Raw genomic sequence first — 20,535 nt, forward strand, 5'->3', positions numbered from 1 at the left:
ACCAGGAGCAGTGGAGAGCCCAGGGGCCTTCACGCCAGGAGCAGTGGAGAGTCCAGGGGCCTTCACGCCAGGAGCAGAGGAGAGCCCAGGGGCCTTCACGCCAGGATCAGTGGAGAGCCCAGGGGCCTATACACCAGGAGCAGTGGAGAGTCCAGGGGCCTTCACGCCAGGAGCAGTGGAGAGCCCAGGGGCCTTCACACCAGTAGCAGAGGAGAGCCCAGGGACCTTCAAGTCAGGAGCAGTGGAGAGTCCAGGGGCCTTCACGTCAGGAGCAGTGGAGAGCCCAGGGGCCTTCACACCAGGAGCAGTGGAGAGCCCAGGGGGCTTCACGCCAGGAGCAGTGGAGAGCCCAGGGACCTTCACGCCAGGAGCAGTGGAGAGCCCAGGGACCTTCACGCCAGGAGCAGTGGAGAGCCCAGGGACCTTCACGCCAGGAGCAGTGGAGAGCCCAGGGGCCTTCACGCCAGGAGCAGAGGAGAGCCCAGGGGCCTTCACGCCAGGAGCAGTGGAGATCCCAGGGGCCTTCACGCCAGGAGCAGTGGAGAGCTCAGGGGCCTTCACGCCAGGATCAGTGGAGAGCCCAGGGGCCTTCACACCAGGAGCAGTGGAGAGCCCAGGGGCCTTCACGCCGTGAGCAGAGGAGAGCCCAGGGACCTTCACGCCAGGAGCAGTGGAGAGCCCAGGGACCTTCACGCCAGGAGCAGTGGAGAGCCCAGGGACCTTCACGCCAGGAGCAGTGGAGAGCCCAGGGACCTTCACACCAGGAGCAGTGGAGAGCCCAGGGACCTTTACGCCAGGAGCAGAGGAGCCCAGGGGGAGTAAATCAGATTGTCCTTCAGATAAATCACTACACAGACAATTCTTCGTGGAATAGGTTTTTGGAGAATTCTTAGACTGCTGGGGCACGCCCAAAAACATGACATGGGATTCTTAATATTGTGGCCTCATCGAATACAGATGAAATTGTTTGAATCCTGAAGATCCAGCATTGAAAAATTTCAGCCTATCAACCTGTTGAAAAGTTCGGAGACTCATGTATATGAGATGTTTGAGCCTTTACTAGTCATGGATGTAGAGTTACTGTCTCTCCACATCCTCTAATATAACAAAACACCACTGGGGCCTCTGGCAACAATAACTGATAGACAGAACCCTGGGGTGGAGTGGATCCAAGGACAGATCAGGAGAACCATCGCAGCCTTCATCATTCTTGCTGAAGACATCTGGATAGCTGGAACGATGAGAGGACAAGCCAGACAGAGTGGCATCGGAGTGGCTATGTATAAGGAGTGTCCCCACCAGGAGCCCCGGCACCCAGCTTAATGGGTTTCCCCCTGCACAGACTATGCTATGGGGTGCTCTGGGGTGCGCGGAGCTTGTTGAATTACATTTCTGTCACACATACCTCCCAACATTTGTGAAAGGGAAAGAGGGACAAAATGGCAGCACGCGATCCCCCTAAGCCACACCCCCAATCACTCCCTGGCCACGCCCCAAATTTTAGCCATATTAAAATAATAAAAATCATCTCAATAAAAAAAAAAATTATCCTCATTGGGATTTGAACCCAGAACCTGCAGTGTCCACGAACAATAATAACACAGCGCCTCAACCCACTGAGCTATAAACTCTGTGATTAACAAGGTGGAGAATTTTGGTAACTAAGAACTATGACTATATACTGCCTTGGTATATAGGGAGGGATCTTCTCAGATTATTGTAATTATTGAGACTATTATTATTATTATTATTATTATTATGGAGATTATTATTATTATTTTTTTGACCATTATTAATAATCATCTCCATAATAATAAAAATAATAAAATTTATAATAATAATAATAATAGTCTCAATAATTACAATAATAATCTCTGAGAAGATCCCTCTCTATATATCAGTGCATTAGTCTGTGTCACAGTGTAACACTGGCAGATAACATGTCTTAGTTACCAGAAATCCTCAGCTCTGTATCACTGGGCTTATAGCTCAGTTAGTTAAGCTTCTGTCTATAGTGCAGAGGGTCCCAGGATAGAATCTCAGCCTGGCCAAAACTTTATTTAATTTAATTATATAAAGAGCTTGTGTCTGGGGAAGCCCTGGAGACCATATATGGACAGATACTGATCTGACCTGATGACGTGGTCCCTGCTCTCCAGCTAACCCGACACTTCTCTGAAAAGGATTCCCTCCCGATGTCTGCTCTGGGGAGCCCTAGGAGATGCAGTGACCATATATGGACAGATGCTGATCTGACCTGATGACGTGGTCCCTGCTCTCCAGCTAACCCGACACTTCTCTGAAAAGGATTCCCTCCTGATGTCTGCTCTGGGGAACCCTAGGAGATGCAGTGACCATATATGGACAGATGCTGATCTGACCTGATGACGTGGTCCCTGCTCTCCAGCTAAGCCGACACTTCTCTGAAAAGGATTCCCTCCCGATGTCTGCTCTGGGGAACCCTAGGAGATGTAGTGACCATATATGGATAGAGATCTGAGCCTGATGACGTGGTCCCTGCTCTCCGCTAACCCGACACTTCTCTGAAAAGGATTCCCTCCCGATGTCTGCTCTGGGGAACCCTAGGAGATGTAGTGACCATATATGGATAGAGATCTGCACCTGATGACGTGGTCCCTGCTATCTCTGCTAAGCCGACACTTCTCTGAAAAGGATTCCCTCCCGATGTCTGCTCTGGGGAACCCTAGGAGATGCAGTGACCATATATGGACAGATGCTGATCTGACCTGATGACGTGGTCCCTGCTCTCCGCTAAGCCGACACTTCTCTGAAAAGGATTCCCTCCCGATGTCTGTAGAAGCCATTCTGTACTGTGAGTTCAGGCTTTCAAAGTATTTACTATGCGGACACAGCGCCGGGACACAGCAGCGGGACCTGGGGGGAGAATCCGTGACAATCTCATAGCTGCCCATGACGCGGGGCAGAGGTACGAAAAACGGGAAAGTCTCATCAAAATCGGGACGGTTGGGAGCTATGTGTCACATGTGGAAGCCCTGGGGGTCTGGCACTGGTCCTTCTCTCCACCTAAGAGGTCATACGTTCTAGCATTTCCTCTTTTATCCTAGACATAGGAATGACAGACAGAAGATGTACATGTACCATGTGACCAGGGGAATCTACTTCTATGTATCCTTCAAATACCCAATAGTAAGGAACGACTCCTAGAGCGAGTAGGAAACATGTAAAACATGGAATCTGCCAAGGAGCGCAGGTTAGGTAAACAAGGCATCACCTAGACCTTCAATTTACCGGTAGACCCCAACAGGCCGGACACACAATACTCCACAATATATGATATATAAGGTGTCACTTATGGGAGGTGCAGATGTCACCCCTACCACTATTTCTTCACTCACTGACCCTTGGAAGACCCACAAGCCCACGCTGACACTGTGCCACCTCGGGGCTCACCACTGATATGATGGATGAAAGAGCGAATCCATGAGGAGCCGCCTACTGGAGGACGTGAGGGGACATTGGGGAGAGCGCTCACATCAGAAGAGCAGTAACCCCGGTGCAGAGGAGAGAGCAGGACTGATGCCGAGGAGCGGGACTAGAGGCTCTGGCTCACTTATTAACCCCTTAACATCAAGCCCCTTTCTCGATTTGGGGATTTCATCCCAGCTCTCCAGCAGACCACCGCTCTCCTCCCGGGGACACCCCTTATCTCTGAGATCCTGTCCTTCATACACAACTTACCAAGATAACAGCGCCGAGCCACGTCCCATCCCCCTCCCCCCATGTTATATCACACATGTAATACACCCCTCCCCCCATGTAATATCACACATGTAATACACCCCCTCCCCCCATGTAATATCACACATGTAATACACCCCTCCCCCCATGTAATATCACACATGTAATACACCCCTCCCCCCATGTTATATCACACATGTAATACACCCCTCCCCCCATGTTATATCACACATGTAATACACCCCTCCCCCCATGTTATATCACACATGTAATACACCCCTCCCCCCATGTTATATCACACATGTAATACACCCCTCCCCCCATGTAATATCACACATGTAATACACCCCCTCCCCCCATGTTATATCACACATGTAATACACCCCTCCCCCCATGTAATATCACACATGTAATACACCCCTCCCCCCATGTAATATCACACATGTAATACACCCCCCCCCCCATGTAATATCACACATGTAATACACCCCTCCCCCCATGTAATATCACACATGTAATACACCCCCTCCCCCATGTAATATCACACATGTAATACACACCCCTCCCCCCATGTAATATCACACATGTAATACACCCCTCCCCCCATGTAATATCACACATGTAATACACCCCCTCCCCCATGTAATATCACACATGTAATACACACCCCTCCCCCATGTAATATCACACATGTAATACACCCCTCCCCCCATGTAATATCACACATGTAATACACCCCTCCCCCATGTAATATCACACATGTAATACACCCCCTCCCCCCATGTAATATCACACATGTAATACACCCCCTTCCCCATGTAATATCACACATGTAATACACCCCTCCCCCCATGTAATATCACACATGTAATACACCCCTCCCCCCATGTAATATCACACATGTAATACACCCCCCTCCCCCCATGTAATATCACACATGTAATACACCCCCCTCCCCCCATGTAATATCACACATGTAATACACCCCTCCCCCATGTAATATCACACATGTAATACACCCCTCCCCCATGTAATATCACACATGTAATACACCCCTCCCCCATGTAATATCACACATGTAATACACCCCCTCCCCCCATGTAATATCACACATGTAATACACCCCCTCCCGCATGTAATATCACACATGTAATACACCCCCTCCCCCAAGTAATATCACACATGTAATACACCTCCTCCCCCCATGTAATACACCCCCTCCCCCCATGTAATATCACACATGTAATACACCCCCCTCCCCCCATGTAATATCACACATGTAATACACCCCCTCCCCCCATGTAATATCACACATGTAATACACCCCCCTCCCCCCATGTAATATCACACATGTAATACACCCCTCCCCCATGTAATATCACACATGTAATACACCCCCTCCCCCCATGTAATATCACACATGTAATACACCCCCTCCCCCATGTAATATCACACATGTAATACACCCCCTCCCCCATGTAATATCACACATGTAATACACCTCCTCCCCCCATGTAATACACCCCCTCCCCCCATGTAATATCACACATGTAATACACCCCCCTCCCCCCATGTAATATCACACATGTAATACACCCCTCCCCCATGTAATATCACACATGTAATACACCCCTCCCCCATGTAATATCACACATGTAATACACCCCCTCCCCCCATGTAATATCACACATGTAATACACCCCTCCCCCATGTAATATCACACATGTAATACACCCCCTCCCCTATGTAATATCACACATGTAATACACCCCTCCCCCATGTAATATCACACATGTAATACACCCCCCTCCCCCCATGTAATATCACACATGTAATACACCCCCTCCCCATGTAATATCACACATGTAATACACCCCCTCCCCCATGTAATATCACACATGTAATACACCCCCCTCCCCCCATGTAATATCACACATGTAATACACCCCTCCCCCCATGTAATATCACACATGTAATACACCCCCTCCCCCCATGTAATATCACACATGTAATACACCCCTCCCCCCATGTAATATCACACATGTAATACACCCCCTCCCCCATGTAATATCACACATGTAATACATCCCCTCCCCCATGTAATATCACACATGTAATACACTCCCTCCCCCCATGTAATATCACACATGTAATACACCCCTCCCCCCATGTAATATCACACATGTAATACACCCCCTCCACATGTAATATCACACATGTAATACACCCCCTCCCCCATGTAATATCACACATGTAATACACCCCTCCCCCATGTAATATCACACATGTAATACACCCCCCTCCCCCCATGTAATATCACACATGTAATACACCCCCCTCCCCCCATGTAATATCACACATGTAATACACCCCTCCCCCCATGTAATATCACACATGTAATACACCCCCTCCCCCCATGTAATATCACACATGTAATACACCCCCTCCCCTATGTAATATCACACATGTAATACACCCCCTCCCCATGTAATATCACACATGTAATACACCCCCTCCCCCATGTAATATCACACATGTAATACACCCCCTCCCCCATGTAATATCACACATGTAATACACCCCCTCTCCCATGTAATATCACACATGTAATACACCCCTCCCCCATGTAATATCACACATGTAATACACCCCCCTCCCCCCATGTAATATCACACATGTAATACACCCCCTCCCCCCATGTAATATCACACATGTAATACACCCCTCCCCCCATGTAATATCACACATGTAATACACCCCCCTCCCCCATGTAATATCACACATGTAATACACCCCCCCTCCCCCCATGTAATATCACACATGTAATACACCCCCTCCCCCCATGTAATATCACACATGTAATACACCCCCTCCCCCCATGTAATATCACACATGTAATACACCCCCTCCCCCATGTAATATCACACATGTAATACACCCCTCCCCCATGTAATATCACACATGTAATACACCCCTCCCCCATGTAATATCACACATGTAATACACCCCCTCCCCCCATGTAATATCACACATGTAATACACCCCCTCCCCCATGTAATATCACACATGTAATACACCCCCTCCCCCATGTAATATCACACATGTAATACACCTCCTCCCCCCATGTAATACACCCCTCCCCCCATGTAATATCACACATGTAATACACCCCTCCCCCATGTAATATCACACATGTGATACACCCCTCCCCCATGTAATATCACACATGTAATACACCCCTCCCCCCATGTAATATCACACATGTAATACACCCCCTCCCCCCATGTAATATCACACATGTAATACACCCCCTCCCCCATGTAATATCACACATGTAATACACCCCTCCCCCCATGTAATATCACACATGTAATACACCCCTCCCCCTATGTAATATCACACATGTAATACACCCCTCCCCCCATGTAATATCACACATGTAATACACCCCCTCCCCCCATGTAATATCACTCATGTAATACACCCCCTCCCCCCATGTAATATCACACATGTAATACACCCCCTCCCCCCATGTAATATCACTCATGTAATACACCCCCTTCCCCCATGTAATATCACACATGTAATACACCCCCTCCCCCCATGTAATATCACACATGTAATACACCCCTCCCCCATGTAATATCACACATGTAATACACCCCTCCCCCATGTAATATCACACATGTAATACACCCCCTCCCCCCATGTAATATCACACATGTAATACACCCCCTCCCCCATGTAATATCACACATGTAATACACCCCCTCCCCCATGTAATATCACACATGTAATACACCTCCTCCTCCCATGTAATACACCCCCTCCCCCCATGTAATATCACACATGTAATACACCCCTCCCCCCATGTAATATCACACATGTAATACACCCCTCCCCCATGTAATATCACACATGTGATACACCCCTCCCCCATGTAATATCACACATGTAATACACCCCTCCCCCATGTAATATCACACATGTAATACACCCCCTCCCCCCATGTAATATCACACATGTAATACACCCCCTACCCCATGTAATATCACACATGTAATACACCCCTCCCCCCATGTAATATCACACATGTAATACACCCCTCCCCCCATGTAATATCACACATGTAATACACCCCTCCCCCCATGTAATATCACACATGTAATACACCCCCTCCCCCCATGTAATATCACACATGTAATACACCCCTCCCCCCATGTAATATCACACATGTAATACACCCCTCCCCCAGGTAATATCACACATGTAATACACCCCCTCCCCCCATGTAATATCAAACATGTAATACACCCCCCTCCCCCCATGTAATATCACACATGTAATACACCCCCTCCCCCCATGCAATATCACACATGTAATACACCCCTCCCCCCATGTAATATCACACATGTAATACACCCCCTCTCCCATGTAATATCACACATGTAATACACCCCCCTCCCCCATGTAATATCACACGTGTAATACACCCCCTCCCCCATGTAATATCTCACATGTAATACACCCCTCCCCCATGTAATATCACACATGTAATACACCCCTCCCCCATGTAATATCACACATGTAATACACCCCTCCCCCCATGTAATATCACACATGTAATACACCCCCCTCCCCCCATGTAATATCACACATGTAATACACCCCCTCCCCCCATGTAATATCACACATGTAATACACCCCTCCCCCCATGTAATATCACACATGTAATACACCCCCTCTCCCATGTAATATCACACATGTAATACACCCCCCTCCCCCATGTAATATCACACATGTAATACACCCCTCCCCCCATGTAATATCACACATGTAATACACCCCTCCCCCATGTAATATCACACATGTAATACACCCCTCCCCCCATGTAATATCACACATGTAATACACCCCTCCCCCATGTAATATCACACATGTAATACATCCCTCCCCCCATGTAATATCACACATGTAATACACCCCCTCCCCCATGTAATATCACACATGTAATACACCCCCTCCCCCATGTAATATTACACATGTAATACACCCCTCCCCCATGTAATATCACACATGTAATACACCCCCTCCCCCCATGTAATATCACACATGTAATACACCCCCTCCCCCCATGTAATATCACACATGTAATACACCCCTCCCCCATGTAATATCACACATGTAATACACCCCCCTCCCCCCATGTAATATCAAACATGTAATACACCCCCCTCCCCCCATGTAATATCACACATGTAATACACCCCCCTCCCCCATGTAATATCACACATGTAATACACCCCCCTCCCCCATGTAATATCAAACATGTAATACACCCCCCTCCCCCCATGTAATATCACACATGTAATACACCCCCCTCCCCCCATGTAATATCACACATGTAATACACCCCCTCCCCCCATGTAATATCACACATGTAATACACTCCTCCCCCATGTAATATCACACATGTAATACACCCCTCCCCCCATGTAATATCACACATGTAATACACCCCCTCCCCCCCATGTAATATCACACATGTAATACACCCCTCCCCCCATGTAATATCACACATGTAATACACCCCTCCCCCCATGTAATATCACACATGTAATACACCCCTCCCCCCCATGTAATATCACACATGTAATACACCCCCCTCCCCCATGTAATATCACACATGTAATACACCCCCCTCCCCCATGTAATATCACACATGTAATACACCCCCTCCCCCATGTAATATCACACATGTAATACAGCCCCCTCCCCCATGTAATATCACACATGTAATACACCCCCTCCCCCATGTAATATCACACATGTAATACACCCCCTCCCCCATGTAATATCACACATGTAATACACCCCTCCCCCATGTAATATCACACATGTAATACACCCCTCCCCCCATGTAATATCACACATGTAATACACCCCCTCCCCCCATGTAATATCACTCATGTAATACACCCCCTCCCCCCATGTAATATCACACATGTAATACACCCCCTCCCCCCATGTAATATCACTCATGTAATACACCCCCTCCCCCCATGTAATATCACACATGTAATACACCCCCTCCCCCCATGTAATATCACACATGTAATACACCCCTCCCCCATGTAATATCACACATGTAATACACCCCTCCCCCATGTAATATCACACATGTAATACACCCCCTCCCCCCATGTAATATCACACATGTAATACACCCCCTCCCCCATGTAATATCACACATGTAATACACCCCCTCCCCCATGTAATATCACACATGTAATACACCTCCTCCTCCCATGTAATACACCCCCTCCCCCCATGTAATATCACACATGTAATACACCCCCTCCCCCCATGTAATATCACACATGTAATACACCCCCTCCCCCCATGTAATATCACACATGTAATACACCCCTCCCCCATGTAATATCACACATGTAATACACCCCCCTCCCCCCATGTAATATCACACATGTAATACACCCCCCTCCCCCCATGTAATATCACACATGTAATACACCCCCTCCCCCCATGTAATATCACACATGTAATACACTCCTCCCCCCATGTAATATCACACATGTAATACACCCCCTCCCCCCCATGTAATATCACACATGTAATACACCCCCTCCCCCCCATGTAATATCACACATGTAATACACCCCCTCCCCCCATGTAATATCACACATGTAATACACCCCTCCCCCCATGTAATATCACACATGTAATACACCCCTCCCCCCCATGTAATATCACACATGTAATACACCCCCTCCCCCATGTAATATCACACATGTAATACACCCCTCCCCCCATGTAATATCACACATGTAATACACCCCCCTCCCCCATGTAATATCACACATGTAATACACCCCCCTCCCCCATGTAATATCACACATGTAATACACCCCCTCCCCCATGTAATATCACACATGTAATACAGCCCCCTCCCCCATGTAATATCACACATGTAATACACCCCCTCCCCCATGTAATATCACACATGTAATACACCCCCTCCCCCATGTAATATCACACATGTAATACACCCCTCCCCCATGTAATATCACACATGTAATACACCCCTCCCCCATGTAATATCACACATGTAATACACCCCCCTCCCCCATGTAATATCACACATGTAATACACCCCCCTCCCCCATGTAATATCACACATGTAAAACACCCCCCTCCCCCAATGTAATATCACACATGTAATACACCCCCTCCCCCATGTAATATCACTCATGTAATACACCCCCCTCCCCCAATGTAATATCACACATGTAATACACCCCCCTCCCCCAATGTAATATCATACATGTAATACACCCCCTCCCCCCATGTAATATCACACATGTAATACACCCCCTCCCCCATGTAATATCACACATGTAATACACCTCCTCCCCCCATGTAATATCACACATGTAATACACCCCCCTCCCCCATGTAATATCACACATGTAATACACCCCCTCCCCCATGTAATATCACACATGTAATACACCCCATCCCCCCATGTAATATCACACATGTAATACACCCCATCCCCCCATGTAATATCACACATGTAATACACCCCATCCCCCCATGTAATATCACACATGTAATACACCCCCCTCCCCCCATGTAATATCACACATGTAATACACCCCCTCCCCCATGTAATATCACACATGTAATACACCCCCCTCCCCCCATGTAATATCACACATGTAATACACCCCCCTCCCCCATGTAATATCACACATGTAATACACCTCCTCCCCCCATGTAATATCACACATGTAATACACCCCCTCCCCCCATGTAATATCACACATGTAATACACCCCCCTCCCCCCATGTAATATCACACATGTAATACACCCCCCTCCCCCATGTAATATCACACATGTAATACACCTCCTCCACCATGTAATATCACACATGTAATACACCCCTCTCCCCCCATGTAATATCACACATGTAATACACCCCCCTCCCCCCATGTAATATCACACATGTAATACACCCCCCTCCCCCATGTAATATCACACATGTAATACACCTCCTCCCCCATGTAATATCACACATGTAATACACCCCTCTCCCCCCATGTAATATCACACATGTAATACACCCCTCTCCCCCCATGTAATATCACACATGTAATACACCCCCCTGCCCCCATGTAATATCACACATGTAATACACCCCCCTCCCCCATGTAATATCACACATGTAATACACCCCTCTCCCCCCATGTAATATCACACATGTAATACACCCCCCTCCCCCCATGTAATATCACACATGTAATACACCCCCCTCCCCCATGTAATATCACACATGTAATACACCTCCTCCCCCCATGTAATATCACACATGTAATACACCCCCTCCCCCCATGTAATATCACACATGTAATACACCCCCTCCCCCCATGTAATATCACACATGTAATACACCCCCCTCCCCCATGTAATATCACACATGTAATACACCTCCTCCCCCATGTAATATCACACATGTAATACACCCCTCTCCCCCCATGTAATATCACACATGTAATACACCCCCCTCCCCCCATGTAATATCACACTTGTAATACACCCCCTCCCCCATGTAATATCACACATGTAATACACCTCCTCCCCCCATGTAATATCACACATGTAATACACCCCCTCCCCCCATGTAATATCACACATGTAATACACCCCCCTCCCCCCATGTAATATCACACATGTAATACACCCCCCTCCCCCATGTAATATCACACATGTAATACACCTCCTCCCCCATGTAATATCACACATGTAATACACCCCTCTCCCCCCATGTAATATCACACATGTAATACACCCCCCTCCCCCCATGTAATATCACACATGTAATACACCCCCCTCCCCCATGTAATATCACACATGTAATACACCCCCTCCCCCATGTAATATCACACATGTAATACGCCCCCCTCCCCCCATGTAATATCACACATGTAATACACCCCTCCCCCATGTAATATCACACATGTAATACACCCCCCTCCCCATGTAATATCACACATGTAATACACCCCCTCCCCCCATGTAATATCACACATGTAATACACCCCCTCCCCCCATGTAATATCACACATGTAATACACCCCCCTCCCCCCATGTAATATCACACATGTAATACACCCCCCTCCCCCATGTAATATCACACATGTAATACACCCCCCTCCCCCCATGTAATATCACACATGTAATACACCCCCCTCCCCCCATGTAATATCACACATGTAATACACCCCTCCCCCATGTAATATCACACATGTAATACACCCCCCTCCCCCATGTAATATCACACATGTAATACACCCCCTCCCCCATGTAATATCACACATGTAATACACCCCCCCATGTAATATCACACATGTAATACACCCCTCCCCCATGTAATATCACACATGTAATACACCCCTCCCCCATGTAATATCACACATGTAATACACCCCCCTCCCCCATGTAATATCACACATGTAATACACCCCCTCCCCCCATGTAATATCACACATGTAATACACCCCCTCCCCCATGTAATATCACACATGTAATACACCCCCCTCCCCCCATGTAATATCACACATGTAATACACCCCTCCCCCATGTAATATCACACATGTAATACACCCCCCTCCCCCATGTAATATCACACATGTAATACACCCCCTCCCCCATGTAATATCACACATGTAATACACCCCCCCATGTAATATCACACATGTAATACACCCCTCCCCCCATGTAATATCACACATGTAATACACCCCTCCCCCATGTAATATCACACATGTAATACACCCCCTCCCCCCATGTAATATCACACATGTAATACACCCCCTCCCCCATGTAATATCACACATGTAATACACCCCTCCCCCATGTAATATCACACATGTAATACACCCCTCCCCCATGTAATATCACACATGTAATACACCCCTCCCCCATGTAATATCACACATGTAATACACCCCCCTCCCCCATGTAATATCACACATGTAATACACCCCCTCCCCCCATGTAATATCACACATGTAATACACCCCCTCCCCCATGTAATATCACACATGTAATACACCCCCTCCCCCCATGTAATATCACACATGTTATACACCCCTCCCCCATGTAATATCACACATGTAATACACCCCCTCCCCCCATGTAATATCACACATGTAATACACCCCTCCCCCCATGTAATATCACACATGTAATACACCCCTCCCCCCATGTAATATCACACATCTTATACACCCCTCCCCCCATGTAATATCACACATGTAATACACCCCCCTCCCCCCATGTAATATCACACATGTAATACACCCCCTCCCCCATGTAATATCACACATGTAATACACCCCCCTCCCCCATGTAATATCACACATGTAATACACCCCCTCCCCCCATGTAATATCACACATGTAATACACCCTCTCCCCCATGTAATATCACACATGTAATACACCCCCTCCCCCCATGTAATATCACACATGTAATACTACCCCTCCCCCCATGTAATATCACACATCTTATACACCCCTCCCCCCATGTAATATCACACATGTAATACACCCCCCTCCCCCCATGTAATATCACACATGTAATACACCCCCTCCCCCATGTAATATCACACATGTAATACACCCCCTCCCCCCATGTAATATCACACATGTAATACACCCCCTCCCCCCATGTAATATCACACATGTAATACACCCCCTCCCCCATGTAATATCACACATGTAATACACCCCCTCCCCCATGTAATATCACACATGTAATACACCCCTCCTCCATGTAATATCACACATGTAATACACCCCCTCCCCCCATGTAATATCACACATGTAATACACCCCCCTCCCCCATGTAATATCACACATGTAATACACCCCCTCCCCCGTGTAATATCACACATGTAATACACCCCTCCCCCCATGTAATATCACACATGTAATACACTCCTCCCCCATGTAATATCACACATGTAATACACCCCTCCTCCATGTAATATCACACATGTAATACACCCCTCCCCCCATGTAATATCACACATGTAATACACCCCCTCCCCCCATGTAATATCACACATGTAATACACCCCCTCCCCCATGTAATATCACACATGTAATACACCCCTCCCCCATGTAATATCACACATGTAATACACCCCCTCCCCCATGTAATATCACACATGTAATACACCCCCTCCCCCATGTAATATCACACATGTAATACACCCCTCCCCCATGTAATATCACACATGTAATACACCCCCTCCCCCCCATGTAATATCACACATGTAATACACCCCCTCCCCCCATGTAATATCACACATGTAATACACCCCCTCCCCCCATGTAATATCACACATGTAATACACCCCCTCCCCCCATGTAATATCACACATGTAATACACCCCCCTCCTCCATGTAGTATCACACATGTAATACACCCCCCTCCCCCATGTAATATCACACATGTAATACACCCCCTCCCCCAATGTAATATCACACATGTAATACACCCCCCCTCCCCCATGTAATATCACACATGTAATACACCCCCCTCCCCCATGTAATATCACACATGTAATACACCCCCCTCCCCCATGTAATATCACACATGTAATACACCCCCCTCCCCCATGTAATATCACACATGTAATACACCCCCCTCCCCCATGTAATATCACACATGTAATACACCCCCTCCCCCAATGTAATATCACACATGTAATACACCCCCCTCCCCCATGTTATACACCCCCTCCCCCATGTAATATCACACATGTAATACACCCCCTCCCCCCATGTAATATCACACATGTAATACACCCCCTCCCCCCATGTAATATCACACATGTAATACACCCCCTCCCCCCATGTAATATCACACATGTAATACACCCCCCTCCCCCCATGTAATATCACACATGTAATACACCCCCTCCCCCCATGTAATATCACACATGTAATACACCCCCCTCCCCCCATGTAATATCACACATGTAATACACCCCTCCCCCCATGTAATATCACACATGTAATACACCCCTCCCCCCATGTAATATCACACATGTAATACACCCCTCTCCCCCCATGTAATATCACACATGTAATACACCCCCTCCCCCATGTAATATCACACATGTAATACACCCCCCTCCCCCATGTAATATCACACATGTAATACACCCCCTCCCCCCCATGTAATACACCCCTCCCCCCATGTAATATCACACATGTAATACACCCCCCTCCCCCATGTAATATCACACATGTAATACACCACTCCCCCTATGTAATATCACACATGTAATACACCCCCTCCCCCATGTAATATCACACATGTAATATACCCCCTCCCCCATGTAATATCACACATGTAATACACCCCTCCCCCCATGTAATATCACACATGTAATACACCCCTCCCCCATGTAATATCACACATGTAATACACCCCCTCCCCCCATGTAATATCACACATGTAATACACACCTCCCCCCATGTAATATCACTCATGTAATACACCCCCTCCCCCATGTAATATCACACATGTAATACATCCCCTCCCCCCATGTAATATCACACATGTAATACACCCCCTCCCCCCATGTAATATCACACATGTAATACACACCTCCCCCCATGTAATATCACTCATGTAATACACCCCCTCCCCCATGTAATATCACACATGTAATACATCCCCTCCCCCCATGTAATATCACACATGTAATACACCCCCCTCCCCCCATGTAATATCACACATGTAATACACCCCCTCCCCCCATGTAATATCACACATCTCCCCCCATGTAATATCACACATGTAATACACACCCTCCCTCCATGTAATATCACACATGTAATACACCCCTCCCCCCATGTAATATCACACATGTAATACACCCCCTCCCCCATGTAATATCACACATGTAATACACCCCCCTCCCCCATGTAATATCACACATGTAATACCCCCCTCCCCCATGTAATATCACACATGTAATACACCCCCTCCCTCCATGTAATATCACACATGTAATACACCCCTCCCCCCATGTAATATCACACATGTAATACACCCCCTCCCCCATGTAATATCACACATGTAATACACCCCCTCCCCCCATGTAATATCACACATGTAATACACCCCCTCCCCCATGTAATATCACACATGTAATATCACACATGTAATACACCCCTCCCCCATGTAATATCACACATGTAATACACCCTCCCCCCATGTAATATCACACATGTAATACACCTCCTCCCCCATGTAATATCACACATGTAATACACCCCCTCCCCCATGTAATATCACACATGTAATACACCCCCTCCCCCCATGTAATATCACACATGTAATACACCCCCTCCCCCCATGTAATATCACACATGTAATACACCCCCTCCCCCCATGTAATATCACACATGTAATACACCCCCTCCCCCCATGTAATATCACACATGTAATACACCCCCTCCCCCCATGTAATATCACACATGTAATACACCCCCTCCCCCCATGTAATATCACACATGTAATACACCCCCTCCCCCCATGTAATATCACACATGTAATACACCCCTCCCCCCATGTAATATCACACATGTAATACACCCCCTCCCCCCATGTAATATCACACATGTAATACACCCCCTCCCCCCATGTAATATCACACATGTAATACACCCCCTCCCCCCATGTAATATCACACATGTAATACACCCCTCCCCCCATGTAATATCACACATGTAATACACCCCTCCCCCCATGTAATATCACACATGTAATACACCCCCTCCCCCATGTAATATCACACATGTAATACACCCCCTCCCCCCATGTAATATCACACATGTAATACACCCCCTCCCCCCATGTAATATCACACATGTAATACACCCCCTCCCCCCATGTAATATCACACATGTAATACACCCCTCCCCCCATGTAATATCACACATGTAATACACCCCCTCCCCCCATGTAATATCACACATGTAATACACCCCCTCCCCCCATGTAATATCACACATGTAATACACCCCCTCCCCCCATGTAATATCACACATGTAATACACCCCCTCCCCCATGTAATATCACACATGTAATACACCCCCTCCCCCATGTAATATCACACATGTAATACACCCCCTCCCCCCATGTAATATCACACATGTAATACACCCCTCCCCCATGTAATATCACACATGTAATACACCCCCTCCCCCCATGTAATATCACACATGTAATACACCCCCTCCCCCCATGTAATATCACACATGTAATACACCCCCTCCCCCATGTAATATCACACATGTAATACACCCCCTCCCCCCATGTAATATCACACATGTAATACACCCCCTCCCCCCATGTAATATCACACATGTAATACACCCCCTCCCCCATGTAATATCACACATGTAATACACCCCCTCCCCCCATGTAATATCACACATGTAATACACCCCCCTCCCCCCATGTAATATCACACATGTAATACACCCCCTCCCCCCATGTAATATCACACATGTAATACACCCCCTCCCCCCATGTAATATCACACATGTAATACACCTCCTCCCCCCATGTAATATCACACATGTAATACACCCCCCTCCCCCCATGTAATATCACACATGTAATACACCCCCTCCCCCATGTAATATCACACATGTAATACACCCCCTCCCCCCATGTAATATCACACATGTAATACACCCCTCTCCCCCCATGTAATATCACACATGTAATACACCCCCTCCCCCATGTAATATCACACATGTAATACACCCCTCCCCACATGTAATATCACACATGTAATACACCCCTCCCCCATGTAATATCACACATGTAATACACCCCTCCCCCCATGTAATATCACACATGTAATACACCCCCTCCCCCCATGTAATATCACACATGTAATACACCCCCTCCCCCCATGTAATATCACACATGTAATACACCCCCTCCCCCATGTAATATCACACATGTAATACACCCCTCCCCCATGTAATATCACACATGTAATACACCCCCTCCCCCCATGTAATATCACACATGTAATACACCCCCCTCCCCCCATGTAATATCACACATGTAATACACCCCTCCCCCATGTAATATCACACATGTAATACACCCCTCCCCCATGTAATATCACACATGTAATACACCTCCTCCCCCCATGTAATATCACACATGTAATACACCCCTCCCCCATGTAATATCACACATGTAATACACCCCTCCCCCATGTAATATCACACATGTAATACACCCCCTCCCCCATGTAATATCACACATGTAATACACCCCTCCCCCTATACTATAGATCTGTGTACAGGTTGTAGGGTCAGAATACGTTGTATCAGGTCCGTGAAGTAATAAATACAGGCAGTCCCTGGGTTACGTACAAGATGGGGTCCGGAGGTTAGTTTTTAAGTTGAATTTGTATGTAAGTCGAAACTGCATATTTTATAATTATAGATCCAGACAGAAATATTTTTGGCCCCAGTGACAATTGGAGTTTAAATATTTTTTGCTGTAATTGGACCAAGAATAAATCTTCATTACAGACACCGTACAGCTGATCCCTGCAGCCTGGGACTATAGTAACATCCACAGGGGTCTGTCTGTAACTATGGGTCGTCTGTAAGTAGGGGACCGCCTGTACATAGATCACCTGATACCCTCCTCATCCTGCAGTATGATAAGATCGGGGGACCCCTGGGTGGGGTAGAGGGGGAGCTCCGGTACCTTGTTTTTTGGCCGGCATCTCGCTGCTCCCAGGACACTTCATAATCTCTTAATCTGCTGCATAATCCGGTTTACAGGGGATTTCATGCCCTGGGGGATTGTGGGGATTGTGGTCCTTGTTACATGACCTGGTGACAGCGGGGGCAGTGGGAGGAGGCTCACAAGGGGTTAAACATGCTAGGCACATACGTGATGATCAGCCAGGGGAGGGACAGTCACATGGTTGTTGTTCCCGCGTTTAACCTTTTGGCTGGTCCATGTCTCTGCCGGCGCCGCCCTCCTGTCACATCCCAGGCCTGGCACCAGGGAAGGATTTACACAAAGCGGGAGAATAGGAAAACTTCCGGCTCAATAATGAACACTTTCCGTGTTTCAGACGCATTGGAGTAGTCATAACGTGAGGAGGTGCTACCACCTGACCAGGGGGGGAGGATAAAACCCCTGTGCAGGGGGAGCACATGGTCCAGTCTGCAGAGACACCTCCAGTGCTGCCACAGAAACCAATCCCAGGAACTGAGTCAGGAGACTCTAACCCAGAGCTGCAGCTTCCACACCAGGACACACTCCATCTCCATAATCCACACCTGGGACCGTTTTGGCCGTTGCCTGCTACCTGTTGTTCAATAAAGAACCGTGAGTTTATTTGCACCACGTCTTCTCCACGTCTGTCCTTATACTGGCCCTGTACACTGTCCTTATACTGGCCCTGTAGACTGTCCTTATACTGGCCCTGTAGACTGCCCTTATACTGGCCCTGTACACTGTCCTTATACTGGCCCTGTACACTGTCCTTATACCGGCCCTGTACACTGTCCTTATACCGGCCCTGTACACTGTCCTTATACTGGCCCTGTAGACTGTCCTTATACTGGCCCTGTAGACTGTCCTTATACTGGCCCTGTACACTGTCCTTATACTGGCCCTGTACACTGTCCTTATACTGGCCCTGTACACTGTCCTTATA

The 20,535-nt window shown here is 47.3% G+C and overlaps 1 protein-coding gene across 1 annotated transcript in view; it reads right to left on the reverse strand.

Moving 5' to 3' along the window:
• The window catches only part of LOC140108414 (disks large homolog 1-like), a 107,940-nt gene extending 88,278 nt beyond the window's left edge, over positions 1–19,662 (reverse strand). The window contains exon 1 of the mRNA XM_072131723.1: positions 19,572–19,662. Within this exon, the coding sequence (XP_071987824.1) occupies positions 19,572–19,614 (43 nt within the window). The 5' untranslated portion in view covers positions 19,615–19,662. The remainder of the gene's footprint in view (positions 1–19,571) is intronic.
• Positions 19,663–20,535: the final 873 nt, after the last annotated feature.

Source organism: Engystomops pustulosus, unplaced genomic scaffold (assembly GCF_040894005.1).
Source record: "Engystomops pustulosus unplaced genomic scaffold, aEngPut4.maternal MAT_SCAFFOLD_128, whole genome shotgun sequence".
Taxonomy (NCBI): Eukaryota; Metazoa; Chordata; class Amphibia; order Anura; family Leptodactylidae; genus Engystomops; species Engystomops pustulosus.